The sequence below is a fragment of the Vicugna pacos genome, chromosome 32 (assembly GCF_048564905.1).
Source record: "Vicugna pacos chromosome 32, VicPac4, whole genome shotgun sequence".
Classification (NCBI taxonomy): domain Eukaryota; kingdom Metazoa; phylum Chordata; class Mammalia; order Artiodactyla; family Camelidae; genus Vicugna; species Vicugna pacos.
The window spans coordinates 24,661,205-24,682,057 of NC_133018.1; the positions used below are offsets into that span (position 1 = coordinate 24,661,205).

The 20,853-nt window shown below is 60.1% G+C and overlaps 2 protein-coding genes across 3 annotated transcripts; one reads left to right on the forward strand and one right to left on the reverse strand.

Moving 5' to 3' along the window:
* Window positions 1-1,767: 1,767 nt before the first annotated feature.
* Window positions 1,768-15,390, reverse strand: DDX51 (DEAD-box helicase 51). Of its 2 annotated transcripts, XM_072952954.1 has the most exons (15): window positions 15,065-15,390; window positions 14,820-14,971; window positions 6,471-6,621; window positions 6,079-6,224; window positions 5,923-5,994; window positions 5,725-5,831; window positions 5,478-5,586; window positions 5,262-5,407; window positions 4,919-5,117; window positions 4,724-4,839; window positions 4,520-4,636; window positions 4,281-4,382; window positions 4,111-4,174; window positions 3,874-4,008; window positions 1,768-3,686 (listed from the first exon to the last, which is right to left on the reverse strand). In XM_072952954.1, the coding sequence occupies exons 1-15, from the start codon at window positions 15,360-15,362 to the stop codon at window positions 3,660-3,662; spliced, it is 1,941 nt and encodes a 646-aa protein (XP_072809055.1). In that variant the 5' UTR covers window positions 15,363-15,390; the 3' UTR covers window positions 1,768-3,659. The 2 variants fall into 2 exon arrangements, with proteins under 2 accessions (XP_072809055.1, XP_015099246.2); XM_015243760.3 differs by having other exon boundaries at window positions 14,820-15,390.
* A 74-nt stretch (window positions 15,391-15,464) lies between these two features.
* Window positions 15,465-20,612, forward strand: NOC4L (nucleolar complex associated 4 homolog). The gene is made up of 15 exons (XM_072953000.1): window positions 15,465-15,646; window positions 15,968-16,088; window positions 16,543-16,649; window positions 16,929-17,036; window positions 17,185-17,334; window positions 17,417-17,516; window positions 17,605-17,639; window positions 18,029-18,079; window positions 18,170-18,281; window positions 18,489-18,549; window positions 18,665-18,775; window positions 18,900-19,060; window positions 19,151-19,233; window positions 19,512-19,625; window positions 19,714-20,612. Exons 1-15 carry the CDS (start codon window positions 15,530-15,532, stop codon window positions 19,828-19,830), a joined length of 1,548 nt encoding a protein of 515 aa, XP_072809101.1. The 5' UTR covers window positions 15,465-15,529; the 3' UTR covers window positions 19,831-20,612.
* The last annotated feature ends 241 nt before the right edge of the window (window positions 20,613-20,853 follow it).

The window sequence follows — 20,853 nt, forward strand, 5'->3', positions numbered from 1 at the left end:
CGGAAAAAGAGGTTTTCTGAGGACAGTGTAGTACAGAGTACTCCTGGGCCCGTGGCCGCAAAACTGAAGTGATGATCACGTTAAAACTTAAATGTAAATGATCATCGTTGTAACAGTTTTCATCACAGATGATGAAAAGTGGTAAAGTGTTGTTTTTTTTTTTTCAAATTGGAGTAGTCAGTTACAATGTGTCAATTTCTGGCGAACAGCACAATATCCCAGTCATATATATACATATGTTCACGTTCATATTTTTTTTTCATGAGGGTTATTACAAGATACTGAGTATAGTCCCTGTGCTCAACAGAACAAATTTGCTTAATCTATTTTTATATGTCGTGGCTAACATTTGCAAATCTCAAACTCCCAAGTTTATCCCCTCCCGCCCCCTTTCCCCCAGTAACTGTAAGATTGTGAGTCTGTTTCTGATTTGTAGATGAGTTCCTAGTGTCCTCCTTTTTTTCTTTTTAAGATTCCACATGAGTGATATCATATTGCTATTTTTCTTTCTCTTTCTGGCTTACTTCACTTAGAATGACGATCTCCAGGTAAAAACAGTAGTTTTAATATTTTAAAGTTGATACTGGAATGCGGGGCCCTTGGGAGGTGCTGGGAAGATCGCCCATTTGTTAGGTGATATTTACATATTTTGAAAGCATTAAAAGAATGCTTTTCAGGAGTGACCCTGAGGACCATGGGGCACTTGCACATTCTGTCAAGAACGAAACATTTTATTTTTTTAAACTTTTTTGTTGAGTTATAGTCATTTTACAACATTGTCAAATTCCAGTGTAGAGCACAATTTTTCAGTTATACATGAACATATATATATTCATTGTCACATTTTTTTTCGCTGTGAGCTACCACAGGATCTTATAATTTCCCTGTGCTTTACAGTATAATCTTGTTTATCTATTCTACATTTTGAAATCCCAGCCTGTCCCTTCCCACCCCGTGCCCCTTTGGCAACCACAAGTTTGTATTCTATGTCTGTGAGTCTGTTTCTGTTTTGCATTTACGTAGAACAAAACATTTCAAAGTGATTCTTGGTCCCCTAAAAGTTTTGGGGACCCCACCACGTGGCAGAGATTGGTGAAGGAATATGGTTGGCGCAGTGTGACGGTGCTGAGGCATTTTAAGCAGAAGGAAAACCCAGCCCCTGCTAAAGGTCCCGTTTTCCTGGACAAAATCACCACACCTACCTCTGAGGCACAGAGCGATGCTGGTAAGTGGACAAAGCAGAGCTGTAAACCTGGAATGGGGAGCTCTCCCCCAGGTGCAGCAGTGAGAAGGCACAGAGGTTCGTTTCATCGCAACTGCCAGAGGTTACATACTCGTTTCTGGCTTTTTTCCCCTTAATGGAGGCACTGGGAATTGAACCCAGGACCTCATTCACGCCGAGTCCCTGCTCTACCACTGAGCTGTGCTCCCCGCCCTGCTACTGGCTAATTTCTTTGACTTCTTCAGATCTCAAGATAGTCAGGAAAACTTTGATTTGCCAAAGTAAATTTTTTTGTACCTTGAAATTGGCATATTTTCAAATTAGTTTTTAAATATTATAAAATACATCCTCATAAGAATTCAAACAACACAGAAAAATAAGAATTCCTTTCTCTCCTGGCCTCCTCAGTCCCATTTACCCCACCCCCAACCCCACTTTTTTTCCCTCTTCACTTAGCAATAGGTCTTCAACGTCTACTCAAGTCAGGAGATAGATTTAAAAAAAAAAAACACACAATATTTTTACAGCTGCATAATTGTCCACAGTGTCCACAGTGAGCAGATACCGTGTTTATTCGATTATTCCCCACAGACGGGTTTCACTTTGTGCCCGACTTCTGCTGCTGCGAGTCATGAGCATTTTTACATGTGGTTCCCGGTACTTGCCTTCTGTAGGCTAGATTCCCATTAGTGGGAACTAAATTGGGAGAATGGGTCAGGGGACGTGTACATTTAAAATCTTAGTCGGTGTTGACAGGGTATTTCCCAGGAAGTTACAGCCGCTTACATTCCTCTCGGCCACGCGCAGGGGCCTCTGCTGTGTGAAGCTTCGCCAGCCGAGCGAGCCGGTGGCAGGGCTTCCCGCCCCTGCAGAGGCCGCCTGTTCCTCCCCGTTTCCCTGTAAGCTGCTTTCTGACTGGCTGGGAGGAGCTCTTCGCTGTTAGAGGTGGTGCCCCTCTGAGGCTGTAAGTCACATCCCGCACATACCTTCCCCGACTGTTTTGTGTTTTGACCTTCGTGTTTTCCTTTGTGGCATCTGGGTTTCCTGTCGTGCTTATCAGGGAAGTTTTCACTCTCCCAGGATTAGAGAAATACTCTCCTGCAGCACCTTCGAGGGAACGTGATGGCTGGCTTAGCTTTTAAGAAACACTCTGCCCCGTTACGAGCTTACCTGAGGCAGAGTGACTGGGCCCTGGAGGAGCCTGAAGCTGTTAACGACGAGGTAAAAGTTCCCGGGCTTCATTACCTGTTGTGGAAGTGGGTGGCATGGCCTATACTTACACAAGTGCACCTCACAGCTGCATCGAGACATTCTCCTTTCACACCAGAACCACAGTTACAGTAACTTGAGGATGGGTCTGGGACCCACACACAGCTGAGGCCACCCGCACCCGTGTGCCAGCGAGGGGGTCGAGCCACTCACTCTCTGCACCTGCCCTTCTAGTTCTTCCCACACTGTTCCAGGCTGTGCCGCGCAGGGTGGTGGCGCCCAGAGCCCCCTCAGCAGTGCCCCTCGCAGGTAAGTACCTGGAGCTGGGAATCCTGAACACGCACATCTCAGCGTTGAACCCTGCCCAGCACTGTCCCTCAGGGCCCCAGGCCTTGGACCCCGGCACGCACCCAGCGTGCCAGGGCTCGCCCACGTGACGCACACCTGCACCACGCGTCCCCTCGGGTGACAGCCAGCACACAGGACGTGAGGGCCAGTGTGTCGACTGTCACTCTGCTGACGCAGGTGATGCACCTTCAGGCAGAGACGAAGAACCTCAGTCGACTCCGATTCTACGTGTGTTTTAACGCCAGCACGTGAGTTTCGGAAATGAGGCTTTCTCACCGACAGTGGTCAGCGCCCTGAAGCTCGTTTTCTGTTCACGTGATGGAGCCCATCTCACTCCGAGCTTGTCTCCCACGGTGACAAGTCGTGAAGCAAAGCGTCGGTGACCACAGTGCAGTCCTGATCTGTGACACCTCGTGAGGAACAGTTCCTTCCCGGGTCGGCTGCCCAGGGCCAGCGGGTCCCCAGCTGGGGCCTGGCACCACCACCTCACACACGGGAGTGGGGCTCATGCCCCGAAGCACTGAACCCAGAGTTACCCCGAGGCCAGACCCCACCTTTCAGCCAAACACACGACAGACGCCATCCAGTCAGTTCTGAGGCAGTTTCAGCTGGTTCACTAAAGCCTCATTTCCAGAAAAGCCCCGAGTGGAGGCTGACCTTGTGCGTCCTCAACGGTCCCCTGGCGGGTCTGGTGGGGCGATGAACGCACGGGTCCAGGGGTGTGGCTGAGGCGGCGAGCTTGGGGACAGAGCCCTTTCCGAGGAGGAATCCCTGTGATTTGCTCCCAAGTCCAGCAGCCAGCATTCAGATGTTTCCAGAAAGGAGGTGGAAACCCCATCAGAAAGGGACGGACCCCTCCAGGTCCACCCACAGCCCTGGCCTAGGCCGCCTTCTGCTTCTGCTCCTCCTGCGGGAGGAGAGGGGGAGGTGGGCACGATGCCCCCCCTGCCCACCCGCCCCCGCGGGGAGAGATGCCCAGAGCTCACTCAGAAAGAGGAGTCCTGACCCTGGCACACCTCCCACCCTAGGCCTGGGGCGTCCCCTCCCCGTCCCCTCCCTCCACGGGCAGTGACACGAGGCAGCCCAGCCCTCACCTTGACCGCCCTCTCCAGCTGGGACAAGGCCTCCTCGTACCGCGGGACCAGCGGCTGCAGGAGCTCGCTGGGGGTGTCGTGCCGCTGCAGCCCCGGCACCCCGCCTTCGGCCAGCATCCTGAGGAATCGCCTCTCCTGGAGGGGAGCACTCGAGGGGTAGAGGTCCCCGTCCTCCCCGTGCCCACGGGAGAGCCCCACCCCTGGCCTCCTGCTAAGACCCACGCCACGTGGACTGACCTGCACTTTGAGGAGCAGCGTGAAGGCCTGTCCGGTCTTCCCAGCGCGGGCGGTTCTGCCGACCCTGAAACCAGGCACAGCCACCTCCAGGACGGTGGCCCCTGGCCCTCTCGAGGCCACCCCACCCAGACCTAGGACCAGCCCCCACAGGCGCCCCAGGCCAGCCTCACCGGTGCACGTAAGTCCGCAGGTACTGGGGGGCGTCGTAGTTCAGCACCAGCTGCACACCCTGCACATCGATGCCGCGGGCCGTGGCGTCGGTGCTGACGAGGCTGGTGGGACACGAGCGGCTGGAGGCCCTGCCCGGGGCCAGGAGCAAGGCCCCCCACCCCTAGCTCCCGTGCCGTGGAGTTGGGAGCGCCCTTCAGGAACCCCGAGCAGGGCCCCCGCCCGCCGTCCGGGCACTCACAGCTGAATCTTCCCCTGCTCAAACTGCTTCAAGATCATCTTCCTCTGACCAGGCCCGTAGCGAGAGGAGAACTCGGCCACGGCCACTCCCCCGAAAGCCTGGACGAGCAGGAACAGCCTGGGCGGGAGGAGCCAGAGCCGGGTGGGCGAGGCCATCGCCACCTCTGCCTCGGCTCCTGCCCCGCCCTGCGCAGCCAGGCCTCACCTGTGGGCGTTCTCGCGGGAGTTGGTGAAACAGAGGACCCTTGAGAATTTCATTTCCAGGATCAGGTGCAGGACGACCAGTGGCTTGGAGCGGAGGCTGCAGGGCACGTAGTGATGCTGTGGGGGACGGCGCGGGGTTGGCCAGGGCCCGGGTGCCGAGATGTGCCCCCTCCCCAGCCCCCCGTGCCCTGCTCACCGCGAGCCCCGCAGGGAAGAGGTACTTCCCACCCAAGTCCCCATCCACGTCCACGTCAGGGGCTCCAAGGCCCCTGCGCACCGCCCCCGTGGAGAAGAGCCGGGGCTGGAAGAGGCCGAGCTGCTGCAGCTTTTCAGGGTTCTGGGTCAGGGTGGCCGAGAAGAGCAGTTTCTGCAGTGGCGTCTGGGGACAGCAGATGCTGAAAGAGAGGGCGTGCTGGGGAAGCAGCCCAGCCAGCCCACCCAGTGTGTGTGTGGGGGGTGTCTCAAAGACGGGGGCAGTGGGAGGGACCTGGGCCCGGGGCTGCTCTCCTGGGTGCGAAGCGTGGCGCAGGGCCAGGTACCTGGCTGCGGTCACAGCCTGGGGCTGCGTTCTCTGCAGCAGAGCAGAGGGGCCCCTGGTGCCCCCGCTGGGGAAGGCCGCCGCCACCACCCGTGGCAGCCAGGACTGGTGCATGCTATCGATCATCCGGTCAGCCTCGTCGATGACCTGCAGGAGACAGGGGACTGAGGTCAGCCTCGGCTCGGGGCCCGGGCCTCCCTCCCGGCGGGTGACCTACCAGGAAGCGGAGGTGCTGGAGGCTGAATCCCGGGGTTTGGTCGATGTGGTCCACCAGGCGGCCGGGTGTGGCCACCACGATGTCGGCCAGGCAGCGGAAGCCGTCAGCTCTGTGGAACAGAGAGTGGCTCGGCGGGGCCCCTGCCCTGCGCCCTGCTCCCTGCTCCCCACCCCCAGGGCCAGATGGCCACACTGGCTGCACAGAGTGGGCCACCTCCCAGGAGAGCCCACAGCCCAGCAGGACGTACGTCTTCTGTACCAGGCTCTCCTGCTCCTTGGCCAGCGACTTCTGCCCAGTGACCAGGGCGACCCGCAGGGAGGTGGCGTCTGTGTAGACGTTGAACACTTTGCTCACCTGGAGGAGAGCAGCCGTCAGCAGCATGACCGGGGACCCCGCTGCAGCGAGAGCAACCTGGGGCTGACCGCCAGGCGTGGGGCCCACGTACCTGCTGGGCCAGCTCCTTGGTTGGCAGCACGGCCAGGGCGCGGACCCGGCACACGGCTCGGGGCAGCAGGGCCTGTGGGGGTGAGACAGCCGTGTGAGCAGCAGCAGCTCTGTGCCTGCCAGACCCGCCTGGCCGGTGAGGGGCCCTCACACTCACCTGCACCACAGGGATGACAAAGGCCAGGGTCTTCCCGCTGCCCGTAGGGGCGGAAACACAGAGGTCGCTGGGCCGGTAGCCGCCTCTGCTCACCAGGAACCCGCCGGCTGCGCTCTCCAGGAGCGCGGGGATCACCGCTGCCTGGACTGGATGGAGAGGGTGAGGGGCAAGTCACGTCTGTGCAGATGCCCGGGGCTCACGAGCACAGATATCGGGCTGCCAGCGGCCTCTCTTGGCTCTGGGACTCCAGGCTGGGCGGCTCTTGCTTGAGGCCCCAGAGCCTCCAGGGCCATCGAGAGGCCCGAGACGCCGACACCGAGCACAGGGGTGGCCTGCCTCTAGAACGAGCCTCCCCTCCCCCGCCCGCCCCTCCCCCTGCCCAGGCAGGGCACCTGGAAAGTAGGACGAGATGCCCTGTGCCCGCAGCTTCTTCTGCAGGTCCGGGTGCACTTCAGGGATGTCCTCGATAGGCACCAGGCCTTCCATGACGTTCTTTCCAACGCAGCTCGGTTCAGCCAGCCACACCGGCAGGAACGGCTGGACCTGTCACAGAGGGCGGGAGAAGGAGGCCGGGTGAGGAGCCCCGAACCCGCCTGTCCAAGCCCTGCACACACTCAGGCTGAAGAGGCCGCAAGGAGGAGATCCCACAAGCCTCTACCTTCTCCTGGCTTCTCCTCAGCCCCCCACGAGGCACGCTCCACTTGGCCTTACAGGAGTCGAGAAATACACACCAAAAGGCGCCACTCCCGAAGCCAAACGCCCAGAGACTTGCCGCGGTGCCAGCTGGGCCTGCAACCCCAACTTCCAGCCCCTGGGCGCCTGCTTGCTCCTCTTTGGAAGATGAGGTGCCCCCTCTCCTGACGGTGTGACCCGAGCACCGTTAGCCCCCGGAAACGGCCAGCCCCGCCGCAGGCTGCCTTGTCTCAGCTCCATCCCGCTGGGGCCGTAAGCCCACCCCCACCCTCCTCCCATACACCAGAGCCCCTCACCTCACTCTCAGCCCATCAGAAATCTGCTCCCCCGCTCCTTTGTGTTCACAGCCCCTTCCCCAGTAACAGACGCTGCACGCTCACCCCCGAGCTCACACAGGCACCTCTTGTCTGTGTGGCCCGCTGTTGCCAGCAGCAGCGTATCTGTTGCACTTTCCTTTTGTCTTTGGTAAATCCTTTTACTGCCGGCGACACTGGCCCACCGTGTCCACCAAACATTTGGCAGCCCGTATGGGGAACCCCCAAAACATGGGGGACTCCAAAGGTACACGGAGCCTAGGGGCAGATCTCTCTCCCCCACTTCATACTGCGGCCTCTCCCCTGAGCAGGAGGCCAGACGGCCGGGGCGGGCTTCCCTGCCCGCCTCTGCTCTGCTCTCTCTCACTTCCCCTCCCGCTGCTCCCTAGTGTTGGGGACTTCTCCCAAGTCCTGCCGAGAACTGAGGACCTCCGGCTGGGCTGCTCTCAGCGGGCTCTGAAACGCGGTCTGATGGACGGGGGTGACCCCTGCCCCGACCTCAGGAACGCACACAGGAAGCACCTTCCTTCTCTACCTCCTCCACCCGCTTAGCTCTTGGCTACTACACAGCCCGTCCCTGGGCCAGAGGGGGCTCTGCATCTCCCCGGGGAAGGCACACATGAGGACTGGTCGTCCAGTGCCTTGAGTCACCCAGGACCCTGTCTCCTGGTCGGCCCCAGACACGTGAGAGGGAAAGGCGGGTCCAGCGGGTAAAAGCCCTTCTCCCCACAATCAGTGCACTCCCATACGGACTTTCCTGCTCCCGCTCTGCGGTCTCGGAGCCCAAGAGCCAGATGCTGTCCTCCTGCGTCTCCTCCCACACCGCCTCTGCGACCACGACGCGTCAGAGACATCAGCTGAGTCTCCTGTCTCCAATCCCTGCCCAGGCAGAAGCCCCCAGTGGGCGAGGTGCGGCCTTTCCCTCTTTCTAAGCTGCTCAGCCCTCGCGCTGGTCTGGCCTTGGCACTGACCCCTTGGCACTAGTGGGATGGCTCCCTGAGCCCCCGCGCTGGTCTGTTTCTCAGCCTCTCCGCTGGTGGCCTTGGCACCGGCTTTGGCCCACGTGCCGGCTGGCTTCCCTTCCCTGGGGGACACCCAAAGTAAAAGGACGCCGGAGGTTTGGCCTCTCTTTCTGGGGCAGATGCCCCAGAACAGCCTGCTGGCTCCCTCTCTGCTACCTCCCTTAACTGCCACGGGAGGCACTGCTTCTGTTCCCCAGGACTCACTGCTGGGTGCATTTTGAAACACTGGAGTAAGTCTGACTCCCAGACATTGGGAAAAAAAAAGCAGCTTGTCTTTTTCTGTAATGTCACCTGGCCCCAGTACCAACTTCCAGATCAGGAGACCCGGCCCCTTCGGGGACCCTGAAGTCTAACACTCTTCTCCAGCTTGATTTTCTGTCGCCAACTGGGCAAACGGTCTGAGGTCCCCTGTGTCCAGGCTTTTACAGTTCTCTCCCCAAATTCGGACCTTCGTGAAAACTACCGTATGTGTCTCTCCCGATTCTTGCAGACCCCGCCACACTCCAGTCCCCGTGTGCCCGATGATCAGCCAGACATTCTGGCTGACCCCTCCTCTCTCGGGTTCCTAACGACAACCAGACGCCTTCTCTACAGCCTTCACTGCCCACTCCGCCTCCGACCGCCCCAGCTCTGGGACTCCTTCGTCCTCTGCCTCTCCCCCGCCCCCTCTCCCCTTGGGCCCCTCGACGGCTGAGTACCGCTCCTGGTCCCCGCTCTGTATCAGGGCCCCTTCTCCCCACCACACGCCGGACCAGGTGTTATTTACAACACAGCAGGACCGGCACCCCCAGTTAAGATGGATGTTCCAGAAGTCCCAGAACAAGACAGCACGCTGCCCCCTCGTGAGGTCACTGATGGGGAAGTGGGCGCCGTTCGGGGCCATGGGCCTTCTCTGTGTCAGGACCCTCACAGACACAGGCCAGGCTAGGCTCTTTCAGCCAGAACGCGTCTCGCTTCATACAGGAGTTCCAGGTCCTCACCGCCTTTGACTTGAGCCGGCAGGACGTACTTGTTTTCACCACCTGTTGTACTAGTGGAGAAAAAGCCGCATCTGGTCCTCGGTCAGCGCTGGGCTGACGAGGTCCACGCTCGAGCTGCCCAAAATGCCAAGCCTGGGAAGGAAGCAGATCTCCACTGGACGTACAAGAAAGGGGCCCCGGGAGCGAACGGCGCAACCACGTGATTGCCTCCTTACTGGAAGGGATGAAAAAGGCTGTGGTGAGACCTGTTAATTATACTGAACTGAGAGTGATCTTTCAGACACCTGATGGAAGTCCAGCCCTCCTCCATTCCAGGCTGGCGGAAGCCACGTGGAAGTGCCCCAGTCGCAGCCCTGACAGCTCAGGGGGCCCCGCGACACGAGCAGCTCATTTCAGCCGCCCGGCGTCCCCACACACCAGACAACAGCTTCAGGAGCTTGACCACGGCCCACAGACGCCCCTCCTGTCCTGTCAGGTGTGGCTTCCAGGTCTTTACCGACCGGGCAGAGACACCGAGGGGGAACGGGAAACGGGAGGGACAAGCAGCAGACTGAACACCAGGCCTCCAGGACTGCCAACGCCCCGCAGGCACCCACTCAACCGGCCGCAAGCACAAGCGTCTGTCCGCAGGGAGCCCCGCCCTGGACAAGACCGTCTCTCTCCCTTGTCAACAGGCTGGGCATCCCAGTCCACACTGCGGGGAGGCCCCTCCAGGCCTTGCCCTGTATGCAAGGAAAAGGGTCACTGGAGGCCGGACTGCCCCTCTCTCCTGGCGCGGGATTGGGAGGGCCACCCCAGAGCCAAGGAGCCCTGTCAAGGCCGAGGCCCGTGCCCCAGGGCGCGCCTGCGGCTGGAGCCACAGAGGCCAGCAGGCCCCCCAACTCCGTTCCTCGACTTTGAGGAGCCGGGCAAGTACCGAGGGGGGGGAGTGGCCCTCCCCCGGCCCACGGGGCCCAGAGGCTGTGGCAGGAAAGTCAGTCACATTTCTAGCTGACTCGAAAGACACTTACACCACCGGAACTTCACGTTTTCCTAGACCGAGCTGCCGGTCGTGGGTCCTCCTTCCTGGCACAGACGGCCATCCCCAGACTGGCCGATCAACCCCACAGTTACCCAGGACTCCAGAAAACTGATTTTCACTCCCACGCTCCTTGTCCTCCCGAACGCCCCACAACACTAGAGACCAAGCCTCGCGCCCACCCCCACTTCCCAGAGTCAGCCCCTCGGCAGCTCAGCCCTCAGCCCTAAAACACACAATCTGCTAAGGCCAGCAAGCACCTCAGAGGCCAGCGACAAGAGCCAGACCTGGCTAAGCCGGTGCAAGTCCAGATGAAAGAACCTAACTTTCCCTCAGGAATCTGAGTAACCCCTTTCCCCTCAGAAATCTGAGTAACCCCTTTCCCCTCAGGAATCTCAGTAACCATTTCCCCTCCATATACTCAATAGCGTTTGAAGCCTGCGGCCTGGAGGGGCCTCCGGTACCTGTTTCTTGCATTCTTGTCACTGCCATGCAACACTTGATCCCACCCGTATAAAAGGCGGATGGGACGTATGGGTGGCTGAGCTCACGGCCTCCGTGAGGCTGTGGTCTCCACACACCCACTGGGCAAATCCCTGACAGTCTGGGCAGAGTCCCGCTCAACCCTCTGGTACTGTGTGAGACCTTAAGGAGGCCTTCCTCTGCATCCTGGACACCCTCCCTCCCAGTTTCCTTTTGCTCTTGAAGCAAGATTTACAAACTGAAGTGTCCCAACCGTCAACCTGGACAGTCCCGTCCCAGGGGGTCAGAGACAGCCCCCATTTATCCGGACGAGCTCTAGCAAAGGATCTCTCTGCTTCGGTTTTCCCCGGCAGGGCCTTACCTCTATATTTAGCAGACTTGCCAACGTGTAGCCTTGATAGAGAGTCTTCTGACTCAAGCACCATAATGGCACTACAAAAACTGGCCTCACGTGGGGATAAAGTCTCTCCCTCTGAGGCCCAAACATGCACTCACAGGGCACAATTCCTGGGCCTCACAGTAACCCCAGGAACAACGGGTTTGCCAGTCCAGAGAAACAGACTACTCTAGACACGGGGACCCCAGAGCTTTCCTGGGAATGGCAGGGTTTTGTAGGGCCTGGACACCCCGGTTTGGCCTCATAGCAAAGCTGCTCCACGCAGCTCTACAGGGACCAGAAAAGGAGCCCTGAGATGGACCAGGCACTGCAAACCCTCTAACAGGCCCCCACAGCGCCCCAGCTTTAGCTCTGCCTAATCTACAAAACCCTTTCTCCTGTTCGTGCATGGAACGCGGGGTTGCCCTGGAAGTCCTTCCACAGGACCCACCAGGCGGCCTGGAGCATCTCTCTCTAAAAATCTGGATCCTGTGGCCCAAGGAGGGCCCCGTGCCTCAGACCTCTAGCTTCTGTAGTTGAAGAGGTTTCGAAATTAACTCTGGGGCAAAATTAACTGCCTACCCGCCCCATCAAGTAATGGGCATTCTAAATTCAAAGCCTTTTCACTGGGTCTCTGACAGTCAGATCACCAAATAGCGAACGTTCCTCTTAAAAACTCCTGAACTCATGATTAAACAGTGTCAAACCCTCAGCGCAGCCCCTTCACTTCCTGACCCAGAGGCAGACTCCTCTACTGAACACTCATGCCTTCAGATACTAGATCTGACTTGTGCTGCTAGACCAGACTTACAAGGTAAGCCGCTTGAGGACCCAGATGACACCTGGCTTCCTGGTGCTGGGAGTGTTATGTTAAATGGGGCTCGACTGTCCGGTTACACCTCTGTGAGCCTTGCCAGTGCTACAGAATCAGGGCCTCCTCCCGGAGGCCCCTCTTCTGCTCAGAAGGCTGAACGCACAGCTCTCACCCGAGCTGTGCAACCAGGGGCAGGAGTGAGGTTAAACGCTGACACTGACTCATCATGCGCCTTCCGTGTTGTTCACACACATGCCGCCATCTGGTGAGAAAGGGGTCTTCTCACAGCACAAAACACACCCACCAGACATGCTTCGGAAATCTCAGACTTGCTGGAAGCTGTAAATTATGCTTCCTACACATGGCAGTGATTCCGTCAAGCGCATCAAAGGGTAACGTGAGATTTCCCGAGAAAAATCACAAAGCAAACAGGCCAGAGAAGCGGCAAAACTTCCCACTCAGGCAGCTTTACTTCCAACCCGCATGCCGGGGACCCCTCAGCACACTGAGGGAAAATGCAGGAGGCAACAAACACGGGACTCACTTTCACTCCTGAAGATGGCTTAAAAGCCCTGAGGGTAATGGTGACTCCCAAGAGCCTGAGCACAGAAAGCGCCACAGAACCTCCACGAGTCCGCCCCTTTGGGGGCAAAGGCCCTACAGGACTTAACGCAGCCTCCGTTCGCAGGAAAGGGGACTTCTCAGACCCTGCGTGACACCTCCCACGCACGCCCAGTTCGTCGCCGGGTTAATAGCGAGGGACACGTTAGGCCACCGCCTCTCCTTCACCCAGTTCAGAGAAGAACCTCAGCCACCAGGACAGGACTGGCAGATAAAGCTCACCCACGCGCCCCCATGTAGACCTGAATTACCTCCCGGCGTTTATGGACGCTGCCACAGGACGGACTGAAGCTTTCCCCACGAAAACAGACAGGACACCAGAAGTAGCTGCTGCTTTGCTGGCTCATGGTTAGTCCGTTACGGCCCACCCTGCTCCTTAACAACCAGACAACGGCCCAGGTTTTGTTCCTCAAATAACCCAAGGACTGGCAGAAGCCCTGCAAGTCAAACATCGTTCACATGCTATGCGGCACCCCCAGTCCTCTGGCAAAGTAGAGAGCGCCAACCAAACAGTAAAAAGAATAAAATAAAAAAGAATCCTAACAAAACTTACACAAGAAGCCCAGCAGTCCTGGTCCACCCTCCTCCCTACTGCCTTGCTACGAACACGAATTACTCCAAAAGCAGCAGCTCACTAAGTCTCCAGGCTCCCCCGTGGCAGGCCCTTCCTCCAGACAGATTCACTAGCGGCTTCTGAGAGGCACCACCTGGCCCAACACGCGGTGACTTCAGATCAGACTGCAGAGGCCCTGCTGAGTATCATGATCATGCGAGTCCAAAGCCTGACCCTGATTTTCAGGAAATTCCCATCCAAACCTTGTCCCCAGGGACTGGGTTTATCTCAAATTCTTCCACAGGACAAACAGCCGCTTCAGCCTGTCTGGACGCGACCTCATCCGGTGCTTCTGACCGTTCCCACGGCAGTGAGGCTAGATGGGCTTACTCCTTGGACATACCTGTTCCACGTAAAGGCTGCCGCCCCGCAGCCCTTGAAAGTGGGTAAGTTGCTGACAAATACCTCGTACAGCTGTGAACCCCTAGAGGCGCTCCATCTACTGCGCAAATCAGGCGCTAGTCCCGATCCCTAGCTCAGTGAGTGCCACCTGCTGGGCTACTCCAGAAGCATTGGATTTGAGGCCAGCTCCCGTGTAGTGTCCACATCTGCTGGCTTGCCATGGTCAGCTTCACCCCTACAAGGATCTGATCGGAAAGAGTCTTCCACGTTTACTCGTCAACTAATATTTAACATGAATGAAGATGTAACTTGTTATGACCCTTTAAAACGCCACCCTTTGAGGGCACCTATGTGAAATCACTAACTATGACCCGTCAAAGTGGCCCACAGGAAACACCGCTGATCTGCCGTAGCTCAGGCTGACTTGTCTCAGCCCGCGTTTCCTCCACATCGGAGTCATAAAGCCCACCAACCTGCCATACACCAAAGCCCCTCACCTCATTTACGGCCAATCAAAAATCTGTTCCCCTGTCCCTTTGTGTTCACAGCCCCTTCCCCAATAAAAGACCCCGCACGTTCACCCCACTGCTCACACAGGCACCATCTGTGTGGCCCACTGCTGCCTGCAGCAGCCTATTTATTAAACTTTTCCTTTGTTTCTTAAACCTTCCTTTCTCTGTGGTAAATTCTTTTACTGCCCGTGACACTGGCCTGCTTTGTCCCTCAACACTTACCTTCACCCCTACAACATCCACCCTCCGAGCCCCACCTGCAAGGCCCTCCGTGACCCAGTGCTCTCCTGCCTGCACCTTTGTTTCCTACTGCTGGCTGTGTCCCAGGCATGTGAACCCCCGTTTTTCTCACACACAAAGCTCCTTGCTACCTCGGGGCCTTTGCCCCAGCCCTGCCCTCTGCTTGGCACACACTGCCCTGCCACCCCCCAACCTTAACTAGGCTGATCCCTGTCTTCTAATCCCAACCCAAAGTGGACCTCCCAAGTCTGTCAAATCTCTTGTGCTTCCTAGTGACCATCACCCTCCAAACACCCTTTAGCTCGTGTATTTACTGAAATCTCTTACGCTAAGATAAACTTGCGCAGCTGGCCCAGAAACCTGGTACTCTCCCATTTTGCCTGCTAGGTTGGTGAGCACAGTGGAAGCTCCTTAAATGTGCACCCCGAGTAAGCGAAGCTGTTTAGAGAGATCTCTGTGACAGCAGCACGGAAGCCGATTTCATATACCGCTTTAGAAAAAAAAAAAAACCACAGAACTCTTACAATTGAAGTTCACACAGCATTCAAACCACTAGCAGACACTGCAGGAAAGGCAGCTGAGATGTCCCCCGTTACCCTGCTAAGGTACTCACTGGACACACACCACCGCCCTCCAAGCTACCGCAGTAGTAGGAGCGGCAGTAAGGACAGCCACCCTGGCCCTGCAGCCTTCCACTCACCCCGGCCGCTCACCTTTGGCGCCCTGCTCCTCCCGAAGCCCCCGAGCACCAGGGCCTGGGCTGGGGGCCCAGGGGCCTCTTCGGGGAGCGGGCCGCCTGGGCCCTCCGGCGGCCGTGCCGCGTCCGCGCCCACGCTGCTCTCCTCCGGCGCCTCCTCGCCGCTCTCTGCGAGGCAGAAGCGGGGCCGGGGCCGCGCGTCAGCCGCACGTGGACCCGAGCCCCGGGGCCGCGGCCCCGCCCGGCTCCGCGCCGCCTCACCTGCGCCCGCGTCCTCGCCGTCCGCTCTCCGCCGCTTGCCGCTCGGCTCGCCCGGGCTCGCCGGCGCCCCACCGCCCTCGCGCCTCCGCGTCCTGCGCGGCCGCCGCCGCCGCTTCCCCGCCGCCTGTGCGGGCTCCGCGGACCCCGCGGGCTCCTGCTGCAGCGGCTGCCTCTGCCGCTCCCGCTCTCGAGCCCGGCACTGCAGCCGCTGCAGCAGCGCGCGAGCCCGGCCGTCCGCGTCGGCCTCCGCCCCGGCCGCCTCAGGGCCGGCGTACCGCGCGACGTGGAAGAGCGCCATGCCGGCCGGCCGCGCGCCTCTCCCGCCCCGCGCGCCGCGATGACGGCGCCGGCGCCGGCCGTGACGTCAGCAGCGCGCCCGCCACGACGTCAGTGGCGCGCCGGCGGCGGGCGGTGGGCGGCGGGCGGCGAGCGGCGGTGTTGCTCTCTCCCGCGTGGGGCGGCGGCATGGAGCGGGAGCCCGGCCCCGGCGGCGCGCGCCGGGCGCTGGGCCGCCTGGTGGAGGCGGTGCTGGCGAGCCGCGGCGAGGCCAACGCCGTGTTCGACATCCTGGCCGTGCTGCAGGTGGGGCACGTGGGGTGGCGGGGTCCGCGGCCGGGTCCTGGAGTTGGAGGCCAGAGTGGGGACCTCTTCGGGCTCGGACGACGCGGGGCTTGGCCTCGGATGAGGGCAGATCATTGCATAGCGGGGTTCGCGACTCTGCTGGGGATATTCTCCCGCCTCGCAGGGCCCCCGGTCTGAGGGCCTGGTGAGAGGTTTGGCAGAGGCGGGGCGGGAGGGGCATGCCGGGATCAAGGGTGGGGTGCGATGGGGCTGGAGTCCTGGCCGGGAAAGGGGCAGAGGGCGCAGTTCCCGACGGGACACCGAGACCCGCCTCTCCCCCAGTCTGAGGACCAGGAGGAGGTTCAGGAAGCCGTGCGTGCATGCAGCCGACTCTTTGGGGCCCTGCTGGCCCGCGGAGAGCTGTTTGTGGGCCAGCTGCCCTCTGAGGAGATGGTCATGGCAGGTGAGCGTCCAGGAGGGTCTAGTCTCCGGGAGGGTTGGACAGAGACCTTGCTAATATGGGATGAGCCCCTCCAAAACTCCATCATAGGGCCTGTAGGTTGGTAGGATCTAAGGCTTTGTATGGGGGGAGGGGTAGACCTCGAATACAGACCTTGAAGCCAGATTTAAGTAAAAGTTGAGTGTGGTGTGACTTTATTTTGTTTTCAGCACTCATGGAATTTGATGTTGTGTTAATTCCACAAAGAATCAGGGTTATGTGTCACAGTCCTTGGCATGTCTGAGTGTTGGGGTAAAGAGAGAGCACCCTCTAGGCAAAGTAGGGCCCTCTCCCCCTGCGGGGATTGCGGGGGTGTTGGTCCTGCCCCAGGTCTGGTGACAGGTTTCCACTTGTTCCCTGGTTGGGTGGAGTAGAACGCAGTGGGAGGGTGAGGCTGACCACCCTGCCCCACCTGCAGGGTCCCAGGGGGCCACTCGCAAGTACAAGGTGTGGATGCGGCATCGATACCACAGCTGCTGCAACAGCCTGAGGGAGCTCTTGGCCCACTCCTCCTTTCAGGTCAAGGTGAGTCTGGGTTGCTGGCCTTGCCTCATCCCTGGACCCCCCCCACCAACCCCCAGCTCCCTGCTCATCAAAGATCTGGGGCCGTGGCTGCAAGTACTTGTCTAGATAAGGATGCTCTCTCTTTCTTTGGCTAGTTTTCTGGGGTGTGGGTTCCTTCTGTCTCCTGACTCACAGGAATGTGATTTGGTGGATATTCTGAATGCCAGGGGGACTCTGGGCCTGTCTGCGGAGGGTGTTGGGGTGGGAACAACTCGATCCCTTTGTCACCTGTCCTTCTAGGAGCTGGCTCTCAGCACGCTTATGAAGTTTGTGCAGCTGGAGGGCGAGCATCCCCTGGAGAAGCCCAAGTGGGAGGGCAACTATCTGTTCCCCCGCCAACTCTTTAAGGTGAGGGCCAGGGCTACCCATTCTGGGTGGGTTGTGGGGCTCAGGGGGGCTCTAGTAGCCCATCCAGACTCTACTCTGTGAGCTCCGTCCCTGGGCTGTCTGTCCTGGGAGCAGGAGAAGTGCTCACCACACTGCCCCCCACACCCAGTTGGTGGTGGAAGGCCTGCTCTCTTCGGAAGAGGACCGCTCCCTGCTCCTCTCCCAGTTCCGAGAGTATCTGGAACATGATGACATTCGCTACCACACGATGCAGGCAGCCTCGGACACCGTGGCCCGGGTCACTGACGGGCGACCTGAGGTGAGCTGGCCAGTCCTGTATCTGGAGGAGGGGTGGGCAGTGGGCACATGGCGTCCAGGTGCTCAGGCCAGACCTTTGGCAGGTGCCCCTTATCTTCTGGAACAATGCCTTCACGCTGCTGTCCTCCGTGAGCCTGCCCCGCCAGGAGGGCGACCTCTCCAGCTTCTATGTGAAGCACGTGGGTGAGCGTCCTGGGTGGGAGGGCAGGCAGGCAGGTGGGCGGGCAGGGCGAGCCTTGCAGCGCTTGGTGACGCCTTGCCTTCCTTGCAGAACTGTCAGACAAGTGGAAGGTCGTTCATCTGAAGGTGAGACGCCCTGGGTAGGTGGGTGGCCTCCCTGGGAACCACCCAGTCTTGGGCTAGCACCTCCTTCTTGGCCTTGTCAGCCACCGGGGTCGCAGGGGGACCCGAGCACGAGGGGAGGCCCGCAGGCACACTTCCCAGAGGTCAGAGGTGGCCTGTCTAGTCCTCTCAGGTGCGAGGTGTCCTTGTCCAGGGCGGCTGTGAGCACAGGGCCCGTGGCCATGAGGGAAGCTTGTCCTCGCTGGGGTCCTTGGGTTCTGGCTCCTACTTACGTGAGGCAGGAGGCGGGTTGGTGGGTCAGGAACCGGGGTGGTGGGGGCTGCGCAGGAACCAGCGGCCGGGAGCGGGTAGGGGAGCGGCTTGTGCAGCCTTGCCCCTCCCCCTCCCCGCAGGAGCACCAGAAAGCCTTCCAGCTGATGTGGCTCGGCTTCCTCAAGCACCAGGTAAGGGGGTGGGGTCGGGCCTCGGGCCTGGGCTTCGTCCCCGTGGCTCTTGGAGGCGGGCGGCTGCATCTGACTGGCTGTTTCCTGCAGCTGCCTCTGCGCATCTGCAAGAAGGTGCTGGTCATCATGCACGACGCCATCCTGCCGCACCTGGCGCAGCCCAGCCTCATGATTGACTTCCTCACCCGCGCCTACGACATTGGTGAGCAGGGTGCGCCCGGAGGGCTGCTGGTCGTGGCCGGGGGTGCTCTGTGCTCCTGGAGCCATGCAGCTGGGGGCCCGACCAGTCAGCAACGTGTGTGCTGGAGGTTTCTTCCCACCTCTGCCCGGCGGGTGGCCTCTAGCTCTGCCAGAGTCGTCCCGGGTCGGGGAGCAGGTCGGGGCTCCACAGCCGTGTGTCTGTCTGCAGGGGGAGCCATCAGCCTCTTGGCCTTGAACGGACTTTTCATCCTGATTCATAAGCACAACCTGTGAGTGTCGGCTTGGGGGTCCTGTGGGCCTTTCAGCTCTGTCCGGTCAGTCCTGCCCCGTCCTCCCCTTGTCTTTGCTCCACACGTGCCCTGTCACTTACCTGCACGCTCCCAGGGAGTACCCTGACTTCTACCGGAAGCTCTACGGCCTCCTGGACCCGTCTGTCTTCCACGTCAAGTACCGGGCCCGCTTCTTCCACCTGGCCGACCTCTTCCTGTCGTCCTCGTGAGTAGGGGGTCTTGGGGGAGGGGACACCCAGCCGCCTGTGCCCCGCCCATCCTGTGGAGGAAGGGACACTGGGGGCTGGTATGGGGGGGCAGTGGGGTCTCATGCCCACCACCGCACCCAGCCATCTCCCTGCCTACCTGGTGGCTGCCTTCGCCAAGCGCCTGGCCCGGCTGGCCCTGACGGCACCTCCCGAGGCCCTGCTCATGGTCCTGCCCTTCATTTGCAACCTGCTACGCCGGCACCCAGCCTGCCGTGTCCTCATGCACCGCCCAAGGGGCCCTGGTGAGTGCAGCCGGGGACCCTGTGGAAGCCTGGCCTGAGAGGCCAGCACACGGGGCAGATGGCAGACCAGAGTCTGGGTCTTGTTCCTAGCGCTGGACGCCGACCCCTATGACCCCTCAGAGGAGGACCCAGCCCAGAGTAGAGCCCTGGAGAGCTCCCTGTGGGAGCTGCAGGTGAGGGCCCTTGCCTGCCCGAGTCACGCCCTGGACTCCCTGGAGCCACCCCAGCTGGGTGCTGCCCCCCACCACCCAGCTCCTCCTCTGGCCCCTGCTTGCAGCTCCACCGGGTCCCTGGAGATCCCAGCTCGCCTGGTCACTTCAGCTTCCTAGGGGAGCCTTAGCCTCTGTCCCCCCAGGGCTCTGAGGTCGTGGGATGTTCCCACTGCTCAGTGCTTCCTGTGCCACTCGCTTTGCCCAAGGAGGGGGTGGTGACACCCCACATGCCTTTGCAGGCCCTCCAGCGGCATTACCACCCTGAGGTGTCCAAGGCCGCCAGCGTCATCAACCAGGCGCTGTCTGTGCCTGAGGTCAGCATTGCGCCGCTCCTGGAACTCACCGCCTTTGAGGTGAGGGATGGCGGCAGGGCCGCAGGGCAGGGGCACCGGGACTGTGCTGTGTGGAGGGTCTGACTGTGTGTCCATCCGTTCCTTGCAGATCTTTGAGCAGGACCTGAAGAAGGGGCCCGAATCGGTGCCCCTGGAGTTCATCCCGGCCCAGGGCCTACTGGGCCAGCAGGACGACCTCTGTGCCCAGCACTTCACACTGAGCTGACCCTGCGCACCCCACTTCCCCTCAGACAGATGATTTTGTTAGCTACCTGAGTGGGCTGGTGGGGGGGTGTCTAGGGAGGCACAGATCCTTTGCCTGTGCCATGGGGCTGGGGTCAGCAGTGCCGGCCACAGTCAGAAGGCGCCCTCACTTCCGCCTGCAGCCCCCACACCCACGTGCTCCTGGCCTCCCTGGAAAGCCCTGTCGAGGTGCCCCTCCCTTATCTGCAGCCTGGTGGGGAGGGTCAAGGTGGGGGCTCACGTGGGGCCCCTGCCCCAGAAGCTCCAGCTGTAAGTGTGCCAGGTGATGGCTTCTGTCAGCCCCCAGAGAGTCTTCCGTCTCCAGGCCCTCTGCATCCCAGTGCCTCCCAAGGTGGGATGGGCACACCCCCGCTGGGGCTGCAGTTAGATTGTGACCTGGGAATGGCAGGAGGGGCTCTCTGCCCTGGTCAGTCTGGGTGGGCAGCACAGGGAGGGGGCAGAAGCCACCTGTCCCCGGGCAAGCCCCACGGAGGACACCTTTGTGCATGGAACCACCCGTGCTCCGGGCGCACAGACAGGCGCTGAGCCCCGTGACTCTGGCGCTGAGTGTCTGTGCCCTGTGGGGAGGAGTTGCAGGCAGGGGTGGTTCATGCTTTTCCTCCCAAGTGGAGGGAGCGCCAGTGGCCTGCTGGTGTTTGTGGGGAGGTGGTTTTGTCAAGGCTCCAGTCCCAGGTGCACCTGGTTCTCCATCTATGGCAGCAACTCTGTTTCCTTTGAAAATAAAAAGCCATTTCTTCAAGGGCAGAGGCGTCACAACTGGTGCTGGCTTACGTGGGTGTGGTGGGGAGGGACCGAGGTGCTGGGGGAGAGACCCTCGCTGCCTCCCTGCCGCCTCCTGTCTGTGCCGTGTGCTTGTATGCCCCCTCCCGCCTGCATCCCCGCCCCAGAGGAGCAGATGTGAGCTCACAGTGGGCTCCCTTGGAGTCAGCAGGGAAGGGTTCAGCCAGTCAGCTGGCCCAGGGAGCTATGCCACTGGCCCAGGGTT